The sequence below is a fragment of the Sander vitreus genome, chromosome 14 (genome assembly GCF_031162955.1).
Source record: "Sander vitreus isolate 19-12246 chromosome 14, sanVit1, whole genome shotgun sequence".
NCBI lineage: Eukaryota > Metazoa > Chordata > Actinopteri > Perciformes > Percidae > Sander > Sander vitreus.
This window is the reverse complement of record NC_135868.1, coordinates 7,735,815-7,757,868: the sequence shown is the minus strand read 5'-3', so window position 1 is coordinate 7,757,868 and position 22,054 is coordinate 7,735,815. Positions and strand designations below refer to the sequence as shown.

Genomic DNA, 22,054 nt, shown 5'->3' with positions numbered 1-22,054 from the left:
ATCGTTTGTGCCTCTCGTACATCAACGAGGTCGCAGGAGAGCCAAGTTCAGTGTCTCCTCTCAAAGTGTTTTTCAAATTTTATTTATAGGTCAATTTTGTATCGGTCTGTTCTTAGTTTTACAATAAATTTGAAATTCAAACGCTGTAGTAGGAACTACAGCCTGGCAGAGAGGCTGAAATGCTACAACTGTTTGCAGACAGCAGAAAACAAAAATAAACCAAGTGCACCATCTAGTGGTCAATTATTAATTAAGGGAAGAACAAACAAATCTCTCTGAAGAGGCAAAATAATGTTTAATGTTAATTTAGGACAGTTCTGGTTGGATCATTTGGGTGAATAATTGAAAAATTAACACTTAATTAACACACACCAGATTCCAAATAAGTTATGATGAAGAGAGTGTCCACTTAATAAATAATACCTTCAAGAAGTTAAGCTGCCAGTTAATAAATAACAATAGTTTCTAAACTGATAAATTATTGAATTCAATAATAAAATAAAAAAAAGCCTGAATAAGCCATCTGCATCCTCTTGAAGCCAATTTCCATTTTAATAGAAGCCGGTGTCTTGAGCAGCCCAGTTTGGTGTCTGAGAAAAATAGCACAAAAACAAAACAAACATTAGAACAAATGCTCAAACTACTTTATAAAGAGGCAAAAAGAGATTTGTTCCAAAATTAGATAGGCCTGTTTTTATGTTTTTATTTAATACAGGCTATTTATTTTAGAAATGTTCTCATTTACAGGTTTTGTAGCTAAAACCCTGTCTTTGCATTTGATTTGATCTGTTGATCTGTTTTAGTGCTTTAAGTGCTTGTGACATCTCACATGTGGCTTTGACTTCCAAATGAACATTTAGCCCACTTTGTAGGGAAATACCGATATATATATATATATATATATCTATATATATATCATATATATATATCTCATCTCTATATATATATATATATATATATCTCATATATATATATATATATATATATATATATATATATATAAAACGTGTATCATCATTCAGCCAAAAATACCAAGATATGATTTTTGGTCCATATCGCCCAGCCCTATGCCGAATTAATATCTTCTTCCCCCTAACAGTAAATACTACTAAAGGTTCAAAGTTCACATCCCTACACATTTAGTGCTTTGTCTACCTCATTCCTGTTGCTGTGGGCCATCTTCTTCTCTATGTTCATTGCCAACATCTGGCTACGAAAGGACAGGCTCTTGGTTTTCTCGATCACCTGCTGGTACGGCGACACTGCATTGTTGCCCATCACCACATGAGCCTGAGGAACAAATTCACAAGAATTTATATTTCTGAAGGACTGACTACCACAAAAGTGGTAAGCACACCACCACTTAAATCCTTGGATGCTGCTTTCAGTCTTTTTACAAGAGTAAAATGAATAAATTGCCCTAACTATACTACTACCTACATTAGTAGTATAAACAGAGCTGTTTATGCTAGGCTTGGTGATTTGGAGAACATCTAACTGAAGGTGGATCAGTAAATGCAGAGCCTCACCAGCTTGGAGTCGATCTTGGCATCGAGTCTGGCGTTACGGATGAGGTTGACAATCCACCTCTCCGCCTCCTCCGGCGTCATGTTGAGCTTGTCTGCCAGCATGCTGAGTGGAGAGAGTGAAGGAGGAGGGGGGGCATTTCATTTAAGTAACTATCTTTTGAGGGAATCCAAAGTCCCCAATTTCCCTTTTTACAGTTCACTGTTGAATATACTTGAAAAACTAGGAGGACATGAATAACACGATGAATTACAGTGGCAGCACTGAAAAGTCAAATCACAGAAGAACATCTGGGTAGAGAAGTTGAAAAGATCTTTCAGCGTTTCTTTCTCAGAAACTGTGCTTTCACAAATACAAGGCAGTGCACACACTGTTCCTGACAAGAACGCCTATTACGAAGACGTTTACCTGATGCTGATACACTGATGAATCCGACAAAAGGTCTCAAAGATGAAGAGACGGGCATTCTCAATGAAATCCTCAAGGCAAGCGACCAGGAAGAAGTCATTCACAAGAACCTGAAGGAACAAAGAAAATCACTTTATACACATACAAGGCATTCATGTATAGAAGGTGTATGAAAAATGCAGTTGTAGTTTCTCTGCCATATAATAATATAATATATAATATATATATATACGTGTGTATGTATGTGTGTATGTATATATATATATACATACACACACATACATATATACATACATATATATATACATATATATATACACACACACACACACATACATACATATACACACACACACACACACACACACACACACACACACACACACACACACACACACACACACATATACTGCATATAGGTAGTGTCAGGTCTATTCTCAAACCATATCCATGTTTTACTGGAATGATAGATATACTTTGAGTACACTAGAGTACATAATAGCACCAAGACGTGCTGGAAACTATTTCCTGTGGTCGGGCTGTTTTGCAGCAGAACTTCCAGCTATTGGTTTATCCACCCATACATCAAAATGTCCTGGTCAAAACTATCCAACCTCACAATGCAGAGCATTTATAAGACAGTTTTGTAGTGGGTATCTGGTTTGAATAATGGGGCTATTTTTGTCTTGTCAAACTACTATACTATACATATCATTACAATGCACATATATGCATCAATGTGCTTCCAAATCTCGTCAGGTTATCTGCTGTATAGGAGCGTCCTGTGGTGTGAAGGCTAAATCATGTACTGATGTTGAGATATATTACTGTTCAAAAGACTGTTTAAAGAAAATCACAAGAAAATGTTCTGCTTTTACATAAAACATAAGCCAAAATGATAATCACAGCTATATTTAATGTATACACAAAGCATGTTTTTTGAGGTAATTAATTAACTTTTTTCTCCATCATCGTTGCCAAGCTCTTTTAAGAGAAAACATGGAACCAGCCCGCCACCCAACATGAACCATAAAGCCATCACCAGACATGAGCCCTACAGAGTGTTTTGTAGGAGATTATGTTGTGACTTCTCTATCTGTGGTTTTAAAGCAACGGTCACAGAAACATCAAATGGGATGTTTGGCCACCTCAAATCTCCAGAAGAGCTTAGATTTATGAATATATTAGTGTCTGGGATTTTTCACATCTTGTGATCGAGAAAAACCAGGTCCACTGCAGACATTAACATCTTACATCAATCAAAAAGTTCTGAAACAGAAAACTTTAAGTCTTTAAAAAAGGAACGCAAACAGCAAGAGAAAAACACCATGTGATTTTTATTTATTTCATTAGGATGAGCTGTTGATCTCTAGAGGGGCAATTAACAGAAACATGTACATTTAAATTCCCCTGGTCATTAAAAGCCAGCAGAATCCATGACAACAGAATGACTTAATAAACTATCTTTATTCTTCTGTCATTATGCTCACAGTCCATATCTGACAGCATAGTTGAGGCCTTCGCAATCACTGCATGATTGACGCAAGAGGGGTAAAAGCCAATTGATCAGAGTGCTGAGAAAATGCACAAAGTTGTCCCTTGACACAACTGAAAAAACTGCAGTCAAGGGTTTCTAAAGAGAAGGCAACCAAGCCCCAAATCTGACAGCTGTTCCGCTTTGAAAATCAAAATGAATAAAAGTTAAGAGCCAGCAAATCAGGCCAGACATGGATTTGCTGAGGCTCAATAGCTGCAAAGTTAAATGCGTGGGACTCAGGAGATCAGAGCACCATAGCTAAGGGAAGCTTCATATTACCCCTCAGTCTCAGGAGACAGCTAACTTTTATAGGGCAATTTAGGCCTGTGCACCATGACAAACACACACTGTCAAGCAGGAGAAACTTTAGGAAGCTATCCTTACCGACTCACATTCCCTTAGCTTCTTCTGGGCGCTGTCAAAGTCGAAGTTCACATAAAGACACTCCACAAACTCTGTGATCGGGTCCTTATATGTATAGGACTCCTGCGGAAGTGAGAGAGAAACCACCATTCATATGTTGACCAAATCCCAGAGCCAAATCTGCTTACATTTATTAATCTTACCTGTTGAATGACTTTCACCAAATCCTTGAGCACCTGTCTGCGCTTCCGTACGTCTTTGTTGGTGATGACTGCAGTTGTAAGGTATCGCAGGATGTGCGGACACATTGTCTGGATGGCATTCAGATACCTGAAAAACACAAAGGCAGCACACAGTGTCATCACTATTAGTTGCCATCACACAAAATTGGGTACCATAAGTCATTTTGCTAAACAAAACATGTACACTTTTGTAGCTGCCACATATTGTTGAAAAAAAAAATAATTTAGAAAATAAACTGACATGAACAACAAGGGTGGCCATCAAACTAAAAAAGTATTTTTCAATATAGAATAGGTTTATGTGGTTTAATTTTCAAAAAACACCATATATTTGTTGTACTGCACATTGCTGCAGCTCCTCTTTTCACCCTGTGTGTTGAGCTCTCTGTTTTAGCTACAGAGTGAGACATCTCACTTCTGTTCCATCTTTGTTGGGAGTCGCACATGCGCAGTCCCCAGGTAAGTCAGAGTATGAGGGAGTGCCACGCTAGCAGCTAGGCGAGCATTATAACGTGTTACAAAGTGATGTACGTTTGTCACAGAAGTAAAGGCTGGACTACAATAGAGCTGTTTGGAGCAGTTTGTGAACAGTGTTTTCTGTTGGAGATGGTAAGTCCCTTTGGGGTGGAGTTTTGGATTTTTCACTTTGTAAACCTATAACATGCACAAAAAAAGATATATAACACAATAAAGGAAAGGGAAACAGCCAAAAAGCATAATATGAGCACTTTAAAGTCTGGATGACAGCACTATTAAGCCAGTGTATATGCCTGCCTGTTTTTTGCTATATTGAAAACACTGGGGGGAAATTGTTGGGTCTTTGTAAATTATAGAATGTGGTCTAGACCTACTCTATCTGTAAAGTGTCCTGAGATTACTCCTGCTATGATTTGACACTATAAATAAAATTGAATTAAAAACATCTAGACTCACTGAGGCTGATAGAGGAAGAGCTCGACGATGTTGTCTCTGCCTTTAGGATGGTTGAAGAACACAAAGAGGGACCAGTGGATGAGCCAGGTCCTCTGCTGGAGTGACTGGAGAGGAGAGCTCACAGACTGAAGGGAGAGAGGGGACACAAATGGTAGAGGTTATGAAATGTTGCATCAGACAATGTTTTTAGAACAAGAATACCTATGAATACAATTCAGACCCAAGTTCAATGACGTTCCTGCCAAATGCAGAGTCAAGAAGCAGGTTCACATAGTAACTTCTGAGGTAAATGACCTATAAATAGCAGTAGATCATTCATTTGACTTTCATCTGGGTACACTTTTATTTGATTTCAGTCGGGATACATTGGTACTGATTCTGACATTGCATAAAATGAGCTCCACTCTCAATTCTAATGCAATTTTTTACTTCAGCGTTTACCAGAAACTGCAAATATCATTCCATGTTGCTATGTGCTGCTTGGCTCATCTCATTTTATCTCTATATTGCTAATGTAAACACTAGTAAAACTAGCTAATCTTGATAACATCTGTAAGCATCTGAAAGTATTATTCACTTACATTGTTATCTATAGTCTCCCTTAGTCGAGTGAGATCCTCCATGGCTGCTTCCCAGTTCTGCATCAGGATCTCAGAGGCCAGTTTCCCCCACAGAGAGCTCAAGGCATTCCTGTCTGTTGAGGGAACCTGAGCAGAGAGCAACAAGTTCAGCGTATCATAATCAAAACAGACTGAGCAGTATTTTGGAAATAATTGAAAAAAAAAATAAATAAAAAAATAGATGAACACAACTGAATCTATTGTGGCTTGCAATTAACATTTTCTATTCTTATGTGGTTATTCTTACCAGGACACGGAAGAAGTATAGGTATTCTGCAGCCCCAGAGTAGTTACCGCACTCGTACTGGAATTTGGCGTACCTGTACAGTGTGTCCAGGTATTCTTGGCGAAACTAAGAAATAAATAAACAAGGGAAATATAAATTAAAATCACATTGAACAAGGTTGAAAACTGACCAGCATCCAGTTATATGGAGGTTAAGTATTAATCCCAAGGGGAAATTCAATTTTAAAAAGGTGTGGCACATTATTAAAGCTATAATTAGGCCTCCACGATAAATCGTTATAAAATCGTGATCTCGATTCACCCCTGTTCGCGATTTAATTTTTAAATGACTTCGATGCTTTCTTTCTTTTTTTTCTCCTTCAATTAATTTATTGAAAGCATTTGACATTGACATGTTTTAATTATGTAAAGACATGTGACATAATGACATTCAGATAGAGCCTGTATCAGGGCCATATTTAGTTCAGTGTGTTATAGGTCACTGTTTTTGGTAGCCTACTGTACTGGCCAGTATGTACTTTATTTTCTTTATTCACTGAAGCCTCTATGTTTACAGGCTTGTGGTAATGCGCAATGTGCTATAGGTGCCAAAAATCTATGTTTGGTACTGCCAATTTGTTTTGTCATGGTTCATGTGTGCAATAAACATTACACTTTGTGAGAAAAACACTGTGGCAGAGAATCGTGATATCAATTCTAAGCTAAAAAATCGTGATTCATATTTTCCCCTGAATTGTGCAGGCCTAGCTATAATGAATGTGGCTTTCAACAGTCAATAGCCCTGGAGTACAGTCAACTAATCCACTGTTTTTCAAACTGCTAGCGCCCTAGCTTTATTTTTTCCTCAAAGAAAGCTAATTGTTAGAGGATGCAAGGCTGGCAGATTCTGGCTGATTGGAGAATGTGTGGGCATCTTTCATCTTGCTAGGCAAAACAAAGCCTGTTCTTTTTCACAATGACAACAATCCCTTCTTTGAGGGTAGTGCACATGATGTGGCCAATATTTTTTTATATAACTTATACAAAAAAGGTAAAATAAAGAAACTATTGGCAGAAAAGTTGCAAGTAGTTACTCTGATCATTGAGTGTATAATGAGCACATTGGTGGGTGGTGTTGGATGTTTTAAGATTCTGAGATTTGGAAAACAGTCCTGCTGGCTCACAGTGGCAGCTGGTTGTTATGGAAACAAAAGCACATTGTGCAACCCGCCTTGAAAGATGCAGAGCATTCTTTATATGACAATAGGTGTGTGAATAAATCCTTTTGACATTTTAAAACTTACATTGTGTTTCTCTGAAAGATAGTCAAATAGCATCCTCCCATCTCTGATGAAGAATAAAACAATAGATCAATAGATGAGCCATTTACAGTCCACATACATACTTTCACATGTATTATAATACTGTCAGTTCTATAATATAGAATGAGCAAAGTATTTAAGACAGATGCATTTCTTTGACAAGCTGATCTGACCTTGTGGACTGCATCTGTCGAGTCGTCTCGGGGTCTTCAAACATCTTGACAATTGGCTCCGTCTCTGACTGGAGCTGCTTCAGTTGGGCCACCACAGTACTCCTCTTCTCCTTCAGAGCTGAAACGGAAACAATTCTCACACTAACACAATGTTGTTACATCAGCAGTGGTTAAATTGCTCATATTGTGCTCATTTTCAGGTTCATAATTGTTTTTAGAAATTGTATCAGAATAGGTTTACATGGTCTAATTCACTATAGATTTGTTGTGCTGCACATTGCTAGGGCTGGGCATCGTTCAAAATCTTTCCATCAGGTGCCAATTTCGATACCTCAGTTTTGATGCCAGTTGCTTAACGATACTTTTTTTCGATACCATATGTTTTAAAATCCATTTCAACATCAGTAAAAACACATTAAACACAAAACTTTTATTTTCCACCTTAATTGTGAATCAAAACAGTTATCACAATTAAAAAATTCTGGTAACACTGCTCACTCAGAGTAACATTAATAAAACTGGTTGTGCTTTTGGATAGGGGTGGGCCAGTCAGATACTTAGGATTGGTATCAATCCCAACTTTAAAAATTAACAAAAAAAGAGAAACCTTTTTGCCACAACATTAACATATTATAAATAAACAAATGACATTGTGTACAGGCTGATATTTAACTAACTAAAATGCAAAGGAATGTAAACAACAAAGACTTTTTAGTGCAAACTGCATAATGACACACACCTTTAACAATAAACTTGGTGACTGCCCTGTTGTCAACATTGAACTAATGGAGAACTAACTTAAGTACAAAGGAATGTTACTGAATTGCCTTGTTGCTGAAAGGTGCTGTAGAAGTAAAGTTCCCTTGCCTTACAACCTCAGCCTGTCAGTCAGTCATCAGGGCATAGAAACCACTGTTGGGCCTGCTTGTCTCAGAGGAAATGTAAAATAACAGCACGCGACTGCTTTCGGCTCGCTATTAATATCATATCGCAGCAAACGCTGTCTGCGTGAAGTTTTGAAAAACTGTAACCACACTTGAAACCACTTTATCGGCATCGCCATGACTCACTGTGACTTCAACAAAACTGCAGAGCCGACGTAGTTTACTCCGTCCGCACCTCTGTGCGCGCATGTGTGTGTGTGTGTGTGTGTGTGTGTGTCGGTCGGAGCTCCGCTCTGTGTTAATATGCGAGAGGACAGAAAGCTTGCGCTTAAGCACTCAGACGCTTTTGGAACCGAAATTTTGCACCAAAAGAAATCATTTTTCGATACTCATAGGATCCGGGTATTTTTTTGGGGCCATAAAAGTATCGATGTTTGGTGCCCAGCCCTACACATTGCTGCAGCTCCTCTTTTTACCCTGTGTGTTGAGCTCTCTGTTTTAGCTACAGAGTGAGGCATCTCACTTCTGTACCATCTTTGTTGGGAGTTTCACATGTGCAGTAAGTACTGCTAGCTAGTCAGTTGCAGAGTATGAGGGAGTGCCACGCTAGCAGCTAGGCCAGCATTATAACGTGTGTTACAAAATGACACACGTTCGTCACGGAAGTAAACGCTGGACTATAATAGAGCTGTTTGTGAACAGTGTTTTCTGTTGGAGATGGTAAGTCCCATTGGGTGGACTTTGGGCTTTTTCACTTTGTAAACCAATAATGTGCACAAAAAGATATATAACACAAGGAAAGAGGAAAAGCCAAAAAGCATAATATGAGCACTTTAGGAGGAAAAACAAACAGTTAACCCCAATAATATTTATTCATCTGGTTGGAAAATCAACAGCACAAAACAGTCAGATAAAGGCAAAAACATATTTTCGGACCAGTAACCAAGTACTTCCCAGATTATGGTACCATTATGTTCTGCTCAGGTGGCATGGTCAATGTTGGGACATTACAGGCACAGAGGCTACATGACAAGACGTCAACTGTATTCTTTCCTTTGACTAAGTGGTTCAATACATGACTGATAGTCATATGTATTTGGATTTGTTTTTATTGCTCTTTAATGTGTTGTGTAAAGTAATTGAATTGCCTTGTTGCTAAAATGTGCTATATAAATAAAGTTGCCTTACGTATGGAATCAAAACAAACTATTAATCTGCTGTGTTTCTTACAGTGTGGAATTTCCTTGTCCGGGTACAAGTTTTTGTACACATCCATGGCGAAATCCACCATGTTTGTCTCGCTGAGGAGGTCCAGCTTTCCTTGAAGAAGTTCCTTTTCATTGTATATCTGTTATTAAAAACACAAAATATTTAGTTTCCTGTGGGACACACGCTCAGATTTAGAAACAACTGTACAAAATAGAAAAGGGAAACGACAGGACATGTGTGCCACTGCCAGTGCTACTCATGCCATTCATCCGATTGTAACCAACGTTAATCCGCTAACGTTAAGCTGAAACCATGGCTGAAACGTTAGGCTAACACGCTAGGTAACGACAATAAGAAGCTTGTTAGCCAAAGCTCTAAAAAACAACCTCAGTTTTGCGGAGTCGCAGCAATTGACTGCTACTATCACTAACAGTACAGCAACACTCCGGTATAAAAAACAAAAAACAAAAAACAAAAATAAATGTGTAGCCGCTAGCTGACTATGTCTGTTTATCTAATGTAATCTAACGTGACAGATAGCCTAGCCTAGCCGGCTGGGGATGAATCGGTGCTCGCTACAACCTTGTTGTTATGTATAAATACCCCTCAATAAACAACCGCATTATATGTTGGCGTTAAGCGATGCAAAATCTGTTCTACCTCTTTCACAGACAGGAATTCCAAAAGAGGAAACACCAAATGCCTGTCCAGAAAATGAGCTATCTTGGTAGTCAAGTCGTAATCCGCCATCTTGCCTGGCTTCAAAACAAACTTTATTGACAAACATAGCGCAGACGGAACCTGGCAAAACTACGTCTTCTCTTTGCATTCCGCAGAAATAAAATATAGAGGTAACAAACAAACTAAAAGAAAACAAAAATATATATACAGGTAACACAAACTTGCAAGCGATACAACGTCAGTAAAACCACAGTGTCCCACAATGTCTTTGCCTCTCTGTTAATATATCCAAATTGACATAATTAAATCAATGATTAAAACGATGAATACATTCGTCTACTCTTTTTTTCACAAATGTGAAAGTTATATTTACCCACCCCAAAAAATGTGATTAACATCAGATTAACAACATATAAAATGGTTTACACGTTTGACATACAGAATCAAATTAGTATACGTGATTAGATTGTGATTATTTCTGGACAGCTTAATATATTATTATCCCCTGGCTGTAGCTATTTCAAAAGCTCCAGACAGCCAGGAATGTGGTGCACAAAATATTTCTGTAAAGGCATACAGTTATAGGCCTAGCATGCAAATAAGTAGGAAATAGCCTACATAGATATCCGGAAACATAAACACATTGTTGGCCGAATTGTTTTTACATGAGTTTTGCAGTTGTTAGAACTGCATCTCACATCCAAGAAAATCTTTTGAAGTTATGACAAGAAAGTATTATGTCTCAAAAGTATTTTAGGTCAAACATTTTGGACAGAAGGAGACTTTGGACTCTGTGTGGCCAACCTAAATGAGACCCTATGCTGTTTTATTGACCTCCTCCTGGTCAGTAGAGGGACCAATCAGACCAATCAGACAGGTAGCAGCTGTAACCACAGCAGGGACTGCGATCAGAGATGTGGGACACTCATCAGTCAATGAGGAGGAAAATGCACTCCTCAGCCTGCTGGTAATGTTATCAGTTCGAACCAGCTCTGATCACAGAGTCAATAGTCACAGAGGCAGTTTGTTTCCTAAGTCAAATATTTTATTGGCAGCTCACGAATGAAACCAGGATATAAGATCTTGGAGCTCTTTCAAGATCCAAGACAAGGTCTGTACAAAATTAGACTCACTTACCCCTCACACAGGAGGAATCACGGATGTTCTGTCATTGGCCAGCAGTACAAGACATAATCACATAATTTCTCGGTGTGTCTGTGCAGAATGTGTTTAAGAGTTAAATAGAAGCAGTAACTCATAAAAAAAAAAACTTTAAAAACTGCTCACTCATCACTTTTCTCTGTTTTCTCAAGGGCTGCAGTCGAGAGCAGACGTTTTCATCAGTTTACGAAAAGCTAGGCAATGAATTCTCACATGAAATCTCCATGGAAGAGCTTACTCATGCCTTACTATCACACAAAGAAAACCTCGACTTGAGTAAATGTAATGTCGTTCTTGCTGGCACATTCCTCCACTTTCCCTCTCTCTCCTTGTCCATCCTCGAGGCCAGGACATATCCTGAACTCAATCTCAGAGGCTGGCGGCCTTCCATTTCTTTTTATGAGAACAAGAGCCAGCTGGATGTGAAGCGCTTTAGAGTAGAAGCCAAGAATTTAATAAAGACACAAGAGCAAGAGACACAAATTTAACTGATTAATTACAAAGAGTAGCATACAGAGCAGTAGCATTCTATAAAAAACCATCAAATACTGGATGTAATAACCTCCCTTGGATGATAATTCAAATTAAGTGCCTTCTTGTGAGATTGCTATGCTTTCTACCAGGTGGTATATTGTAACAGCTCTCTAGAGCCACCAAGGATCACAAGTGTCAAAGCAAATGACTTTCCACACTCTGACAGTAAAGCAAAGGAAATAAAACAACAGGAAGAACAGCCTGTCTCGGGGACTCCTACCCCTCCCTGAACGTCAACTACAACTCACAGTGTCCCCACTAACAAAGTCTGCTGGCTGATGTTTACTCGTGTGCATTGGTTAAAAAAAAAAAAATACAGTGATGGTTTGTAGCTAATTAGGTGTGCTGGCAGTGCTGCAGTCACCAGGCAACAGTGGCTAGACACTTCCTCACTGTCCAGCCTTGTGAATAAAATTGACACTAAAGATAAAATGGCGAATGTTGTTGGATTGCTATCATCGAAGACGCTGCTACTCCCTTTTTAAGCAAGTTAACCAGCTCAATATTTGTCTTGTCTGACCATACTACATTCTCCCTGTAATCCTTAGGCTTCTTCAAATGGGGTCAGCCCTATATGTTCCCACAGCCCAATGCTCCCACAGCCCTGTTCCCACATTTCTAAGTTTCTTTTCTAAAAATTAGGGCTTATCTATTTAGGGTTAGGGTTAGGGTTACTTTCCATCTGTAGTCCATTGCTACTGGATAATAGGTTGGATGTAATTGGCTACCAAATTATATAAATAAAATCTGATGCAAATTTTACGAAAAAGGAAATGTGGGAACATCGGGCCTAATTTTGGAAAAAAAAATCTTAGAAATGTGGGAACATAGGGCTGTGGGAACATAGGCACGCTCCCCTTCAAATGTTGTGTGGCAAACTTCATAAGCCTTTCCGCAACAATACGACATGCCATGTTTGGAGGAGAAATAGCTATGAGCCTAAAAATACCAGTGCAGTTCAGAGGTGGAAGCATCATGGTACGGGGCTGTTTTTCTTATCATGGTACCAGCAGCAGAATGCAAATTATCAAAGGGAAGATGAATGAAGCCATGCACCAGGACATTCCTGAAAAGAATCTGTTGCCATCCACCAGGACGATGAGAATGAGACACAACTAGACACAGTTAGAACGATCCAAAACATACTGCAAAAGCGGCTGTCTATTGCTTGCAGAGAAAGAAAATAAAGGTGTTGGCGTGCCAGTCAATCACGTGACTTAAAGCCAATAACATTTGTTGAAGGAATGGAACATCAAGCTTCACCAGTGGGCCCCCAAGAATCTATACGATTTAAAGACTGTTTGTGTGAAAGAAAATCAATCCTGAGCAACGTGAGACATACAGGAAGCATCTTGAAGCTGGCATCGCAAACAAAGGCTTCTCCACCAAGTATTAAACACATGCGAGTTAGCATGTTCGATTCTTTTCTCCTGTGTTATTCCACTTCATTTCACATAACTTTTATTATTGTTCGGCATGTAAGGATTTTCTTTATTTGCACAGTTTTATTGAGTTAAATGTCTGGTCTACATTTGATGTGAATAGCTGCATTGGAAATATGTTTAATGTTAAATGTATTGAATACTTATTTCCCCCACTGTGTAATATACTTTCATTATCATATGTAGATCGATGTACATCGAGGCAGACTGTATTATGTACTGTACATAATATTCCATCAATATAGGCACTTAAAACCCTTTCTGTATATAGAGTACATTTTATCCATATTCAGTTGTTTTCCAGCATTCTTTGCCATCAACAACCCTGCAGCAATCTGACCTGTTATATACTGTTTGTTGTCCAGCTTTTGTCTGTATGTATCTTGCTATCTCTTTTAGCTGTCTGTATTTGTATGTATACTGAAGATGACTGTACTGTGCATACTGTTACTATAGGGAGAGCTAAATTCCCTGTATGTGACAAGATACTCTGCCAATAATTCAGATTATTCTGTTTGTATTAGGTAAGGGGTGTATGTGGGGTTATACGTATACATTGTCATATTAATTATGTTACAGATTAGACCGTGGCTGAGGCAGCTGGTAGCAGCAAAGTGCAAACATGTCAGAAAAGTTAAGACCCATTTCCCATAAACCCCATTTTCTCCTTTCACAAAGACGATGTTGCTAGTTGTTGTCGCTTCTTGTCAGCCCCAACAAAAAGCTGCTCCTTTACTGTTGTTTTATTTTATTTTTTTACTGAAGAAGAAAAACACGTTGGAAGCGCATCTTCCTCTGAGAACCTTGTGAACTCTCAGATTCGCAGATTGAAATCGCAGATTTCCTGTAAAGTCTGACCCACATGGACAAAGTAGACTGCAGTGCAGAGGCCATAGAAGGCTGCCAATCTTCTCAATGATGGACTGTCTGTTAATTACACTGATGTGTAAAATCAATACGGTAATGCTAATGCACTATGTAGACATTTGCTGTAGGTCCTCATGGCCATACTTTATGTATAAATATTGCATGTAATTATATATACACATGGAATGAAGGGCATTAAAGCTTTGATGGGTGGAGCACTCACCCACACTCATAAGTTATCACCAGGAGAGTACAGGAGACAGAAAAGGCACACTGAGGATATAGTCTGGGGTGTGGAAGAAAAAAGTGTGAGAGAAAGAGAAATGAAAGCGAAAACATAAATAAAAAAAGGCAGAAGAAGGCAAACACAAATCTCACTTTGGCTCACTGTGTCTGATTGTGTCACAGTTAGAGAAGTATAGCAAAACAAAGACATTCAAATTAATCTCCAAGTTTATTTGTAAGACTTCTCAAATACACAACAATTCAACAAAATATGTACTTGGGCATGTTTGATGTTAAAGGTTAAAAAAATGTGCTTTAATTGTCATTTATAAGCACTTACATACATAGAAAAGAAATGTGTCCTCTGCATTTAACCTATCCTATACAGCAGTGGTTCCCAACCTGGGGTCTGGGTCTTTATCTGGTTTGATGTTGAGGTAAAAAAAAAAAATATATTTGCACATGTTAAACAAATTATAATAATACACTAGAATATATAATGTATACAAAAGTCTGTGTGTATATATATTTTTTTTGTTCTCGCTTAAAATTGTAGGCAGGCTACTTAGTAGGCCAAACCTCCTGGACCTCTTAACCTGTGGCCCTTGCTGTCATCAGGTCAGCTGCTAGCTGCTATCATCCTCGTTTTTCCTGCCGCCACGGCATCACTATTTTATGAATGAAACATGGCAGAGAAACGTAAAAGTGCTGATGACTCCTCTTTTTAAAAAAAAGAAAGTAAGGATCTATCTCGAGAGTTACCTCAACTTCGGTTTCGGGGGGCTCAGCTTTTCTTAGACATGAGTAGGGGGGGGTGCCAAGGAAAAAAGGGTTGGGAACCACTGCTATACAGGATGCAACCGCAGCGCCAACTCTTTTGCCAGTGCCTTTTGGTCAGGGCTAACCTAACATACATGTTAAGCACCTGAAGGAAACCCACGTAAAGACTAGGAGAACATGCTAACTTCCACACAGAAAGGCCCCGGACCAGGGATCAAACTCAGTACTCAGCAGTGCATATACTTGCTGAGGCGATAGCGCTAACCAGTGAGCCACTATGCTGCCTGTGAGCACATTTTAATTAATGTGTGTACATGAAGCTGGAAAAAGAATATGCAAGCAACAACAACAAAAACAGTGACTATCATATCTATATTGGCTTCAGAAGAAATTGATTGATGTATCGACTTAAAACCAACAAACGTGTCTCAAGTTGCAACGCTTTTAGCTTTTATAAGGAAGGCTGACAGGCCATATTCAGCACACGGAAGCTCATGTAGAAAGAAAAACAGAAAGAAGACAAAGCTGACATGTTTTTATTTGCCCTGGGCCAAAACATTTTGCCCTCACATATTCTAAGCTGAAATAAGTAGTTCAGGCACTTTGTCATCTTCTTAGTATTTTATCTGCAAGGTTGAGTGTCCAAACGCACACACACACACACACACACACTCACACACACACACACACACACACACACACACACACACACACACACACACGCACACACACACACACACACACACACACACACACACACACACACACACACACACACACACACACACACACACTCCACTCCAGACTTAATAAAATGTGTGCTGTCGATTTAAAAAAATGTAGAGGTCAGGGTTGTGTTGACCTGAAGGGGTGTGTAAAGGCAATAAAATGTAATTCAGTGTAAACAAAAGTGGGGAAATGCATATTGAACTCTGGGCTTGACTGTGAATGAACAGCAGTCACTGAGAGTAGCAGCTTTACAACATATTGTACTATAACATGGGCATACAGTCTATACAAATGATTTGCATACATGCAAAACCTTGCTCATATTCATTCCTCTCACTATTGTGCACCAATCCCACTACAATTTTCTGCAAGACGTGAACACAGTATAATGTGTAGCGGGAGCCTGAGGGGCAGAGCATTCTGTACTGAACATGAGAATTGAAATTGTTCTGACATTTGGTCAGATTGCAAACAGAAAACTCAGCCTGCAGAATAATCAGACTTTATCTAGTCTTGCCACTAAGTCTGCCTTCAGCTTTTTTCTCTGTGTAAAGTTGTAACATTAAGGTTGCATTGTGCAGACGTGTTTAGATCCAAATGAAAGCACAAATGCTTAATGAAGGTTTGAATGGGGCTATTAATGAATTTGGGCATCGGTCTCTTAAAAAGTAATGTAATTATTTACTCATCACATTTTAAACTCTCATTCTCTCTGTGTGATACCAGTCTTTTGCCAAGATGTTTCTCACAACCCCTCGGAGATCTTTAGAGTAATCTTCCAACATTTAAAACATCTAAACCACACAAACCGTTTTGGACTCATTATTAATAAGTGTGTCTTTTTTTGTCTGTGAGTATAACCTTCAATTCTATTGATTTTATGGAGTGATGTTATTCTGACTCACATGGCATGTGTCACCATCTACAGGGCAGAGTGACTGTGTCAATGACTAGCACAACATAACCTAAAATTAGGTTAATTAATTGTTAAAAATATTGCTTGTTGACATATCTGAAATAAAATAGTAACTCTAATTAGCTAATAATCCTGATAAAGTTGACAGAAATAGAATACTTAATATATGCAGAGGAGATATTCATCTTGACTGGGCTGAAATATGCTGCTGGAGGATGCACATCAGAGTGAAGAGGAGCGCAATGTTGTTATCTGCATTACAAGGGATTTGAGGGCAGGAATCTTTGACTGAATGAGGTCTGTGAAGTTCCCCACTCGGTGTGTAGGCTCATTATTTTTCTGTGTAGAGGAGGAGAAACAAAAGTGTATAGCATTTGTGAACATGGTTATTTTCGCATCCCTTGACTTGTGTTTGTTCATGATACAGATGTGAGTTACCTCAGTTTGAATGACAGGTGACATAATTCACCATGGAGAACAGATGAGAACAAAGAATCGTTGTTCCTGGATTTGCAACCTGAAACGTTTCATCAGGACTGCCACCCCTGTCTGCATGTAGCCAGTACAATTTCTTTTTTTTAAGACTATTTTTTGGGGCTTTTCCCTTTATTAGATACTGACAGTGGATAGACAGGAAAGGGGGAGAGAGATGGGGAATGACACGCAGCAAAGGGCAGCAGGTCGGATTTGAACCCGCGCCGCTGCAAAGGACTCACGGGGCGCATGCTCTTACTGGGTGAGCTAGAGGCCGCCCCAGCCAGCACAAATTTAAATATATATGGTGTACCTTGTGTTCATAGTGATGTGTATTTGCTTTAGGTTAAAACCCAACTGAGTATTGTAGAGTCACCAAAGAGATTTCTATCAAATAAAAGCAATATTGTGTGTTTTATTTTGTGTTGGATATGTTGTCACGACGAGTCACTGAAGCTTGTGAGTCAGTTGACACATCCTAAACTCCACAGAGCTGCACTGCTCAGCAAACATTTGATAGCCTGCGAGGAAAAATAATGCAAATATGAAATAGTATTTGGAATAATTGTTTGTTTAAGATAGGTTCACCCGAATAACAAAACAATATGAAGATAGTTTTGGTTTTATTTGACATGTCTGCCTCCACCCCAAAAGGAATTTCATTAAAAAAATATCAAGTAGCAAAAATTCAAGTAGCAACACTATTGTAAAAATACTCCATTGCAAGTAAAAGCCCTGCATTGATAATGTTACTTAACTATACCTTAAAAATGTTACCAAAATGTACTTAAACTTAACTTAAAGTATAAAAAGTAAATGCTCTCCATGCAGAAAAATGGCCATGTGAGTGTCACAAATTATATCAATGGATTACTATTACTTATACATCAAGGTAGCAATAATTAATTAAGTATTTTCAATACATCTGTATCAATGCATCATATTCTTATAAGATCATCAAAGGTTTAGTGTGTAAAATCTTAATTTGGAATGTAACAAGAAACCGTATACATGTTGTGGAGTAAAAAGTACAATAAAATTGAAATACTCAAGTACCTTAACATTTTACTAAAGTACAGTATTTGAGTAATTTTACTGAATCCACCACTACAGTACCTACATGGCTCAGTAATAGAGGACAAAGTGAGAAACTATGTTTATTTGTAATTTAGGTGAACTAATCCTTTAAAATGAAGTGGGCAGGATGTTAGAAGATTATTTTTGCACATTTCTGTAACAAATTACCTCTTACAGGCATGAAACTAAACCATGAAGCCAGCAATTACAAATACCTTTCTGTAGTTTATTTTAGTTTTAGTTTTGTACATGCATATACCTACATGTAGCTTCCTGGCAGTGCAGGTTTAAAAGCAGACTTCAAAGCACGAGAGTGAAAGTACCCATTTAAACTTCCAGGTAATTGTACAGAGCTGCATCAATGTGATAACAGAAGATTATTTTTACACATTTCTGTAACAGATGAACTCTTACAGGCATGGAACTAAACCATGAAGCCAGCAATTACAAATACCTTTCTGTAGTTTATTTTAGTTTTAGTTTTGTACATATACATGCATATACATACATGTAGCGTCCTGGCAGTGCACTTCAAAGCACGAGAGTGAAAGTACCCTTTTAAACTCCCAGGTAATTGTACAGAGCTGCATCAATGTGATAACAAGAAAAGCCACAGCTCAGACACTGTAGCCTCCTTATTTAGAAATATACAAATATTGATTCTGATAGAGCAGCAAAAAAGAACAGACACAATCAATGTTACATGTGATGCTTGATACCAAAAGATTGCACTCAATTGATTCACTCAGAATAAAGCCATCCAAGGCTTTTGTCTGTGCCCACTTCTGAGAAAACCTCCACTGAGTCAGTCAGCAAGATTTAGATTCAGACGAGCGCCTTAAATGGAATTAGTATTCTGTAGAAACCTTTTATGTTCTTGCTCTGGTACGATTTGGACAGATATGAAAACCTGGCGCGCAGGATAAACTGCAGCATAAATCAGAGACAAGGTGAGCACAACTGTCCTGCTGCGAGATTAATTTACCCTCCTCCTTTCACTTCACCCCCAAAAGTGTTGAAATATCTATTCAGTAGGATTACAGAGAGGCTACATCTTCTTCTTTTTTTCCTGTGAGATGCTTGTAAATGCTCACATGTCATCTTGATGCATCTGTATTTGATGGACCAGTGTTTTTCTAAGTTCAATAGGTCCAGCTCAAACTATGACTCTTGTGAATAACACTTTAAACATTAACATTCTTCTATCAAATTGATTCATAGTTTAAGCCATTATTTACAACAGTATTTTAACCATTTTATACATTTTATTGCACATGCCTCCACACAATTCATCCATGTCAGCAGTAACACTAAGGGTATGGACATTTTATGCTTCTGAGCTTTTTTATGATTCTGCTCTCAGAAATATGCAATTTAAATATTAGAACAGGCCATCACCTTGCCAATTAGTCACAGTTTGCCTATTTACATTTACTGTACAGTATATAGTTTGCAGGAATAATTGGATGGCCTTTCTAAAGTCACCTCTTAGTGTGAAAGTTCATTCTTTACCATAGCAACAGTAGTTTTTCCTCAGCGGATGGAGTGTTGCTCAGTTGTCATGGAAATAAATCAGTTTTCATCAAGTTATAACCAGGGTCCATAATTAAGTGACATCATAACAACTGAGCTTTCTTCGTGACAACTGAGAAAACTGTCTGCAAAGGAAGACTCAAACCCAAAGAATATTTTAAATATTGATATATTCCTTGCCTGAACCCCTAACTCTTAAATTAACCCTAGGATGTGGTTAAAAGCTGCAGAAAAAGCCAGTAAGTACATCTTGAGACAATTTGGACAAAATCTTACTGCCTGTTTTTCTAAATCACTGTGTAGAAGCAGAAATGTGAAATCCAGTTGATTCTAATTATATTCAAAATGTATATTTAGTAAAAAAAAACAAAATTTCATAAGTATTGTTTTAACATATCTTATGTTACTTTCAATTCTTTTCTGACTCTGAATGTCGTATATAGCCCCATTAAAAATATATTTCTCCCAAATTGATATTTCTATTTGAATATAAATTGGCTTTGGTTTGGGGTTGGTTATACGTTAAATTGCTGTATTGTAATTTATGGAATCTTAGATGATTATTGGAAATTAAAATACTTCAGTCCCCTAAATCCTCTTTTGGTTCTAATGGCAAGCCAGGAACTTGTTTACATATAGGAATGTCTGCAGATGATGGACCTCTGGAAAATCATTTGTGATTTGTGATTGCAACAAGGTCAATGAGACGTATTAGTTTTGTTTAATAACTGTTTTCTTGCAGACTTAAAGGAATTCTGCTTTGCATTTTATATTTCTTTCACTTGCAGTTGGCATGTACTGGATTTATAATATGTTTCTGCATGTACTGACTTGTATTCTTGCCCCTTCACTGCATGTTTTTAATTGGAGGTGGACACTATGTATTAGGGAGGATATAGTCCATATTCACGACGTTCCACTTCCGGGATTGCTAGACGCAAATCTAGACGCACCCTAGTGGCAGCAAATGTAATTTGCAGCCAGGGTCAGTCTAGCAAGTCTCCGTTGGCTTACGAGCTGGAAAAACCAAATTCTGGTCAGGCCAATCACGTCGTGTATAGAGGGCGGGCTTAACATAAGGATGGCAGAGTTGCGACGCTTCCGCGTGAATTCCCTGCTACTTGAAAACAAAGAAGATGGCTGCTGATGCTGGCGAACAGCTGTCTTTCGAATTGGCTTTGGCCGCAACTCTGGAAGACTTGGAGTTAAGCACTGAAGTCATTCTTAAAAAAAGGAAGATGTGTTCGGAGTTTTGCCGACCGGATAGACAAAAGTTTAATCTATCAACTAGCATTGCTCTGGTTGACTATGAGTGCAGAGGGAATTTGAAAGACAACTGTTTATCCCGCCCCTCGGATTGAGCCCTGCCAATGGTGAGTTCCCAGACCCAATATCTTGATGTGGGTCTGGCTTGTCAGGCTACGGATTTCCCTCTTTTCAGCCGGATGTCCGGTACCTTCTGCTTTCTTTGTGTTGGCATTCTAAACTGGATTTATGATGACTATAGTTAACTGCTCCTCAGATCTCTGCAGGGTAAATCCAGACAGCTAGCTAGACTATCTGTCCAATCTGAGTTTTCTGTTGCACGACTACAACAACTTTTGAACATACACATTTCACCAAAACAAGTTCCTTCCCGAGACTATTTTGCAGCGGCACCGTGGCTCTGCCCGGTACTTAGCTCTGCCTGCGATGATTGTGATTGGTTTAAAGAGATGCCAATCAACCAGAGCGCGTTTTTCTCCCATCCTGGCTGTGTGGACTAGCCAGACCCTCCTCCGCAGCGCTGTGGAGGAAGGTCTGGCAAAGCGAGACTAGGGAGGATGCATCATTGGTGTGACTATCTACTGTGGGGGACCTAAAGACATTATGCTTTGTTTTAAGATTCTTCTGTTAAGATCTTGATCACAAAAAAGTCTAAGGAATGTTTTCCTTTATTTAATTAAATAAAGAAAACCTTGGCTGATTGGACATGACAAAAGCTCTCCAGCGAGATCAAGCTTCAAATTACATACAGAGCTGTAAATGAGGAACGATTCTGACGGCTGTTGTTGGCTTCATTTCCTTTTTTATTATTATTTTTTATTTAGTTATTTTTAATGCAAACAACCACAAAAACAATGTTAACACAAGATCAGACTTTTTAATTCTACCCTACACCGCAACAACACCCAGAGAGGAGAGTGACACAC

At 38.5% G+C, this 22,054-nt stretch overlaps 1 protein-coding gene across 1 annotated transcript; it reads right to left on the bottom strand.

The window, feature by feature from the left end:
• Positions 1–276: 276 nt before the first annotated feature.
• On the bottom strand, positions 277–10,228 carry eif3eb (eukaryotic translation initiation factor 3, subunit E, b). Its single transcript, XM_078267440.1, has 13 exons — positions 10,104–10,228; positions 9,465–9,582; positions 7,351–7,468; positions 7,160–7,202; positions 5,878–5,982; positions 5,592–5,717; positions 5,011–5,135; positions 4,039–4,165; positions 3,857–3,958; positions 1,936–2,045; positions 1,530–1,632; positions 1,156–1,290; positions 277–590 (listed from the first exon to the last, which is right to left on the bottom strand). Exons 1-13 carry the CDS (start codon positions 10,191–10,193, stop codon positions 552–554), a joined length of 1,341 nt encoding a protein of 446 aa, XP_078123566.1. The 5' UTR covers positions 10,194–10,228; the 3' UTR covers positions 277–551.
• Positions 10,229–22,054: the final 11,826 nt, after the last annotated feature.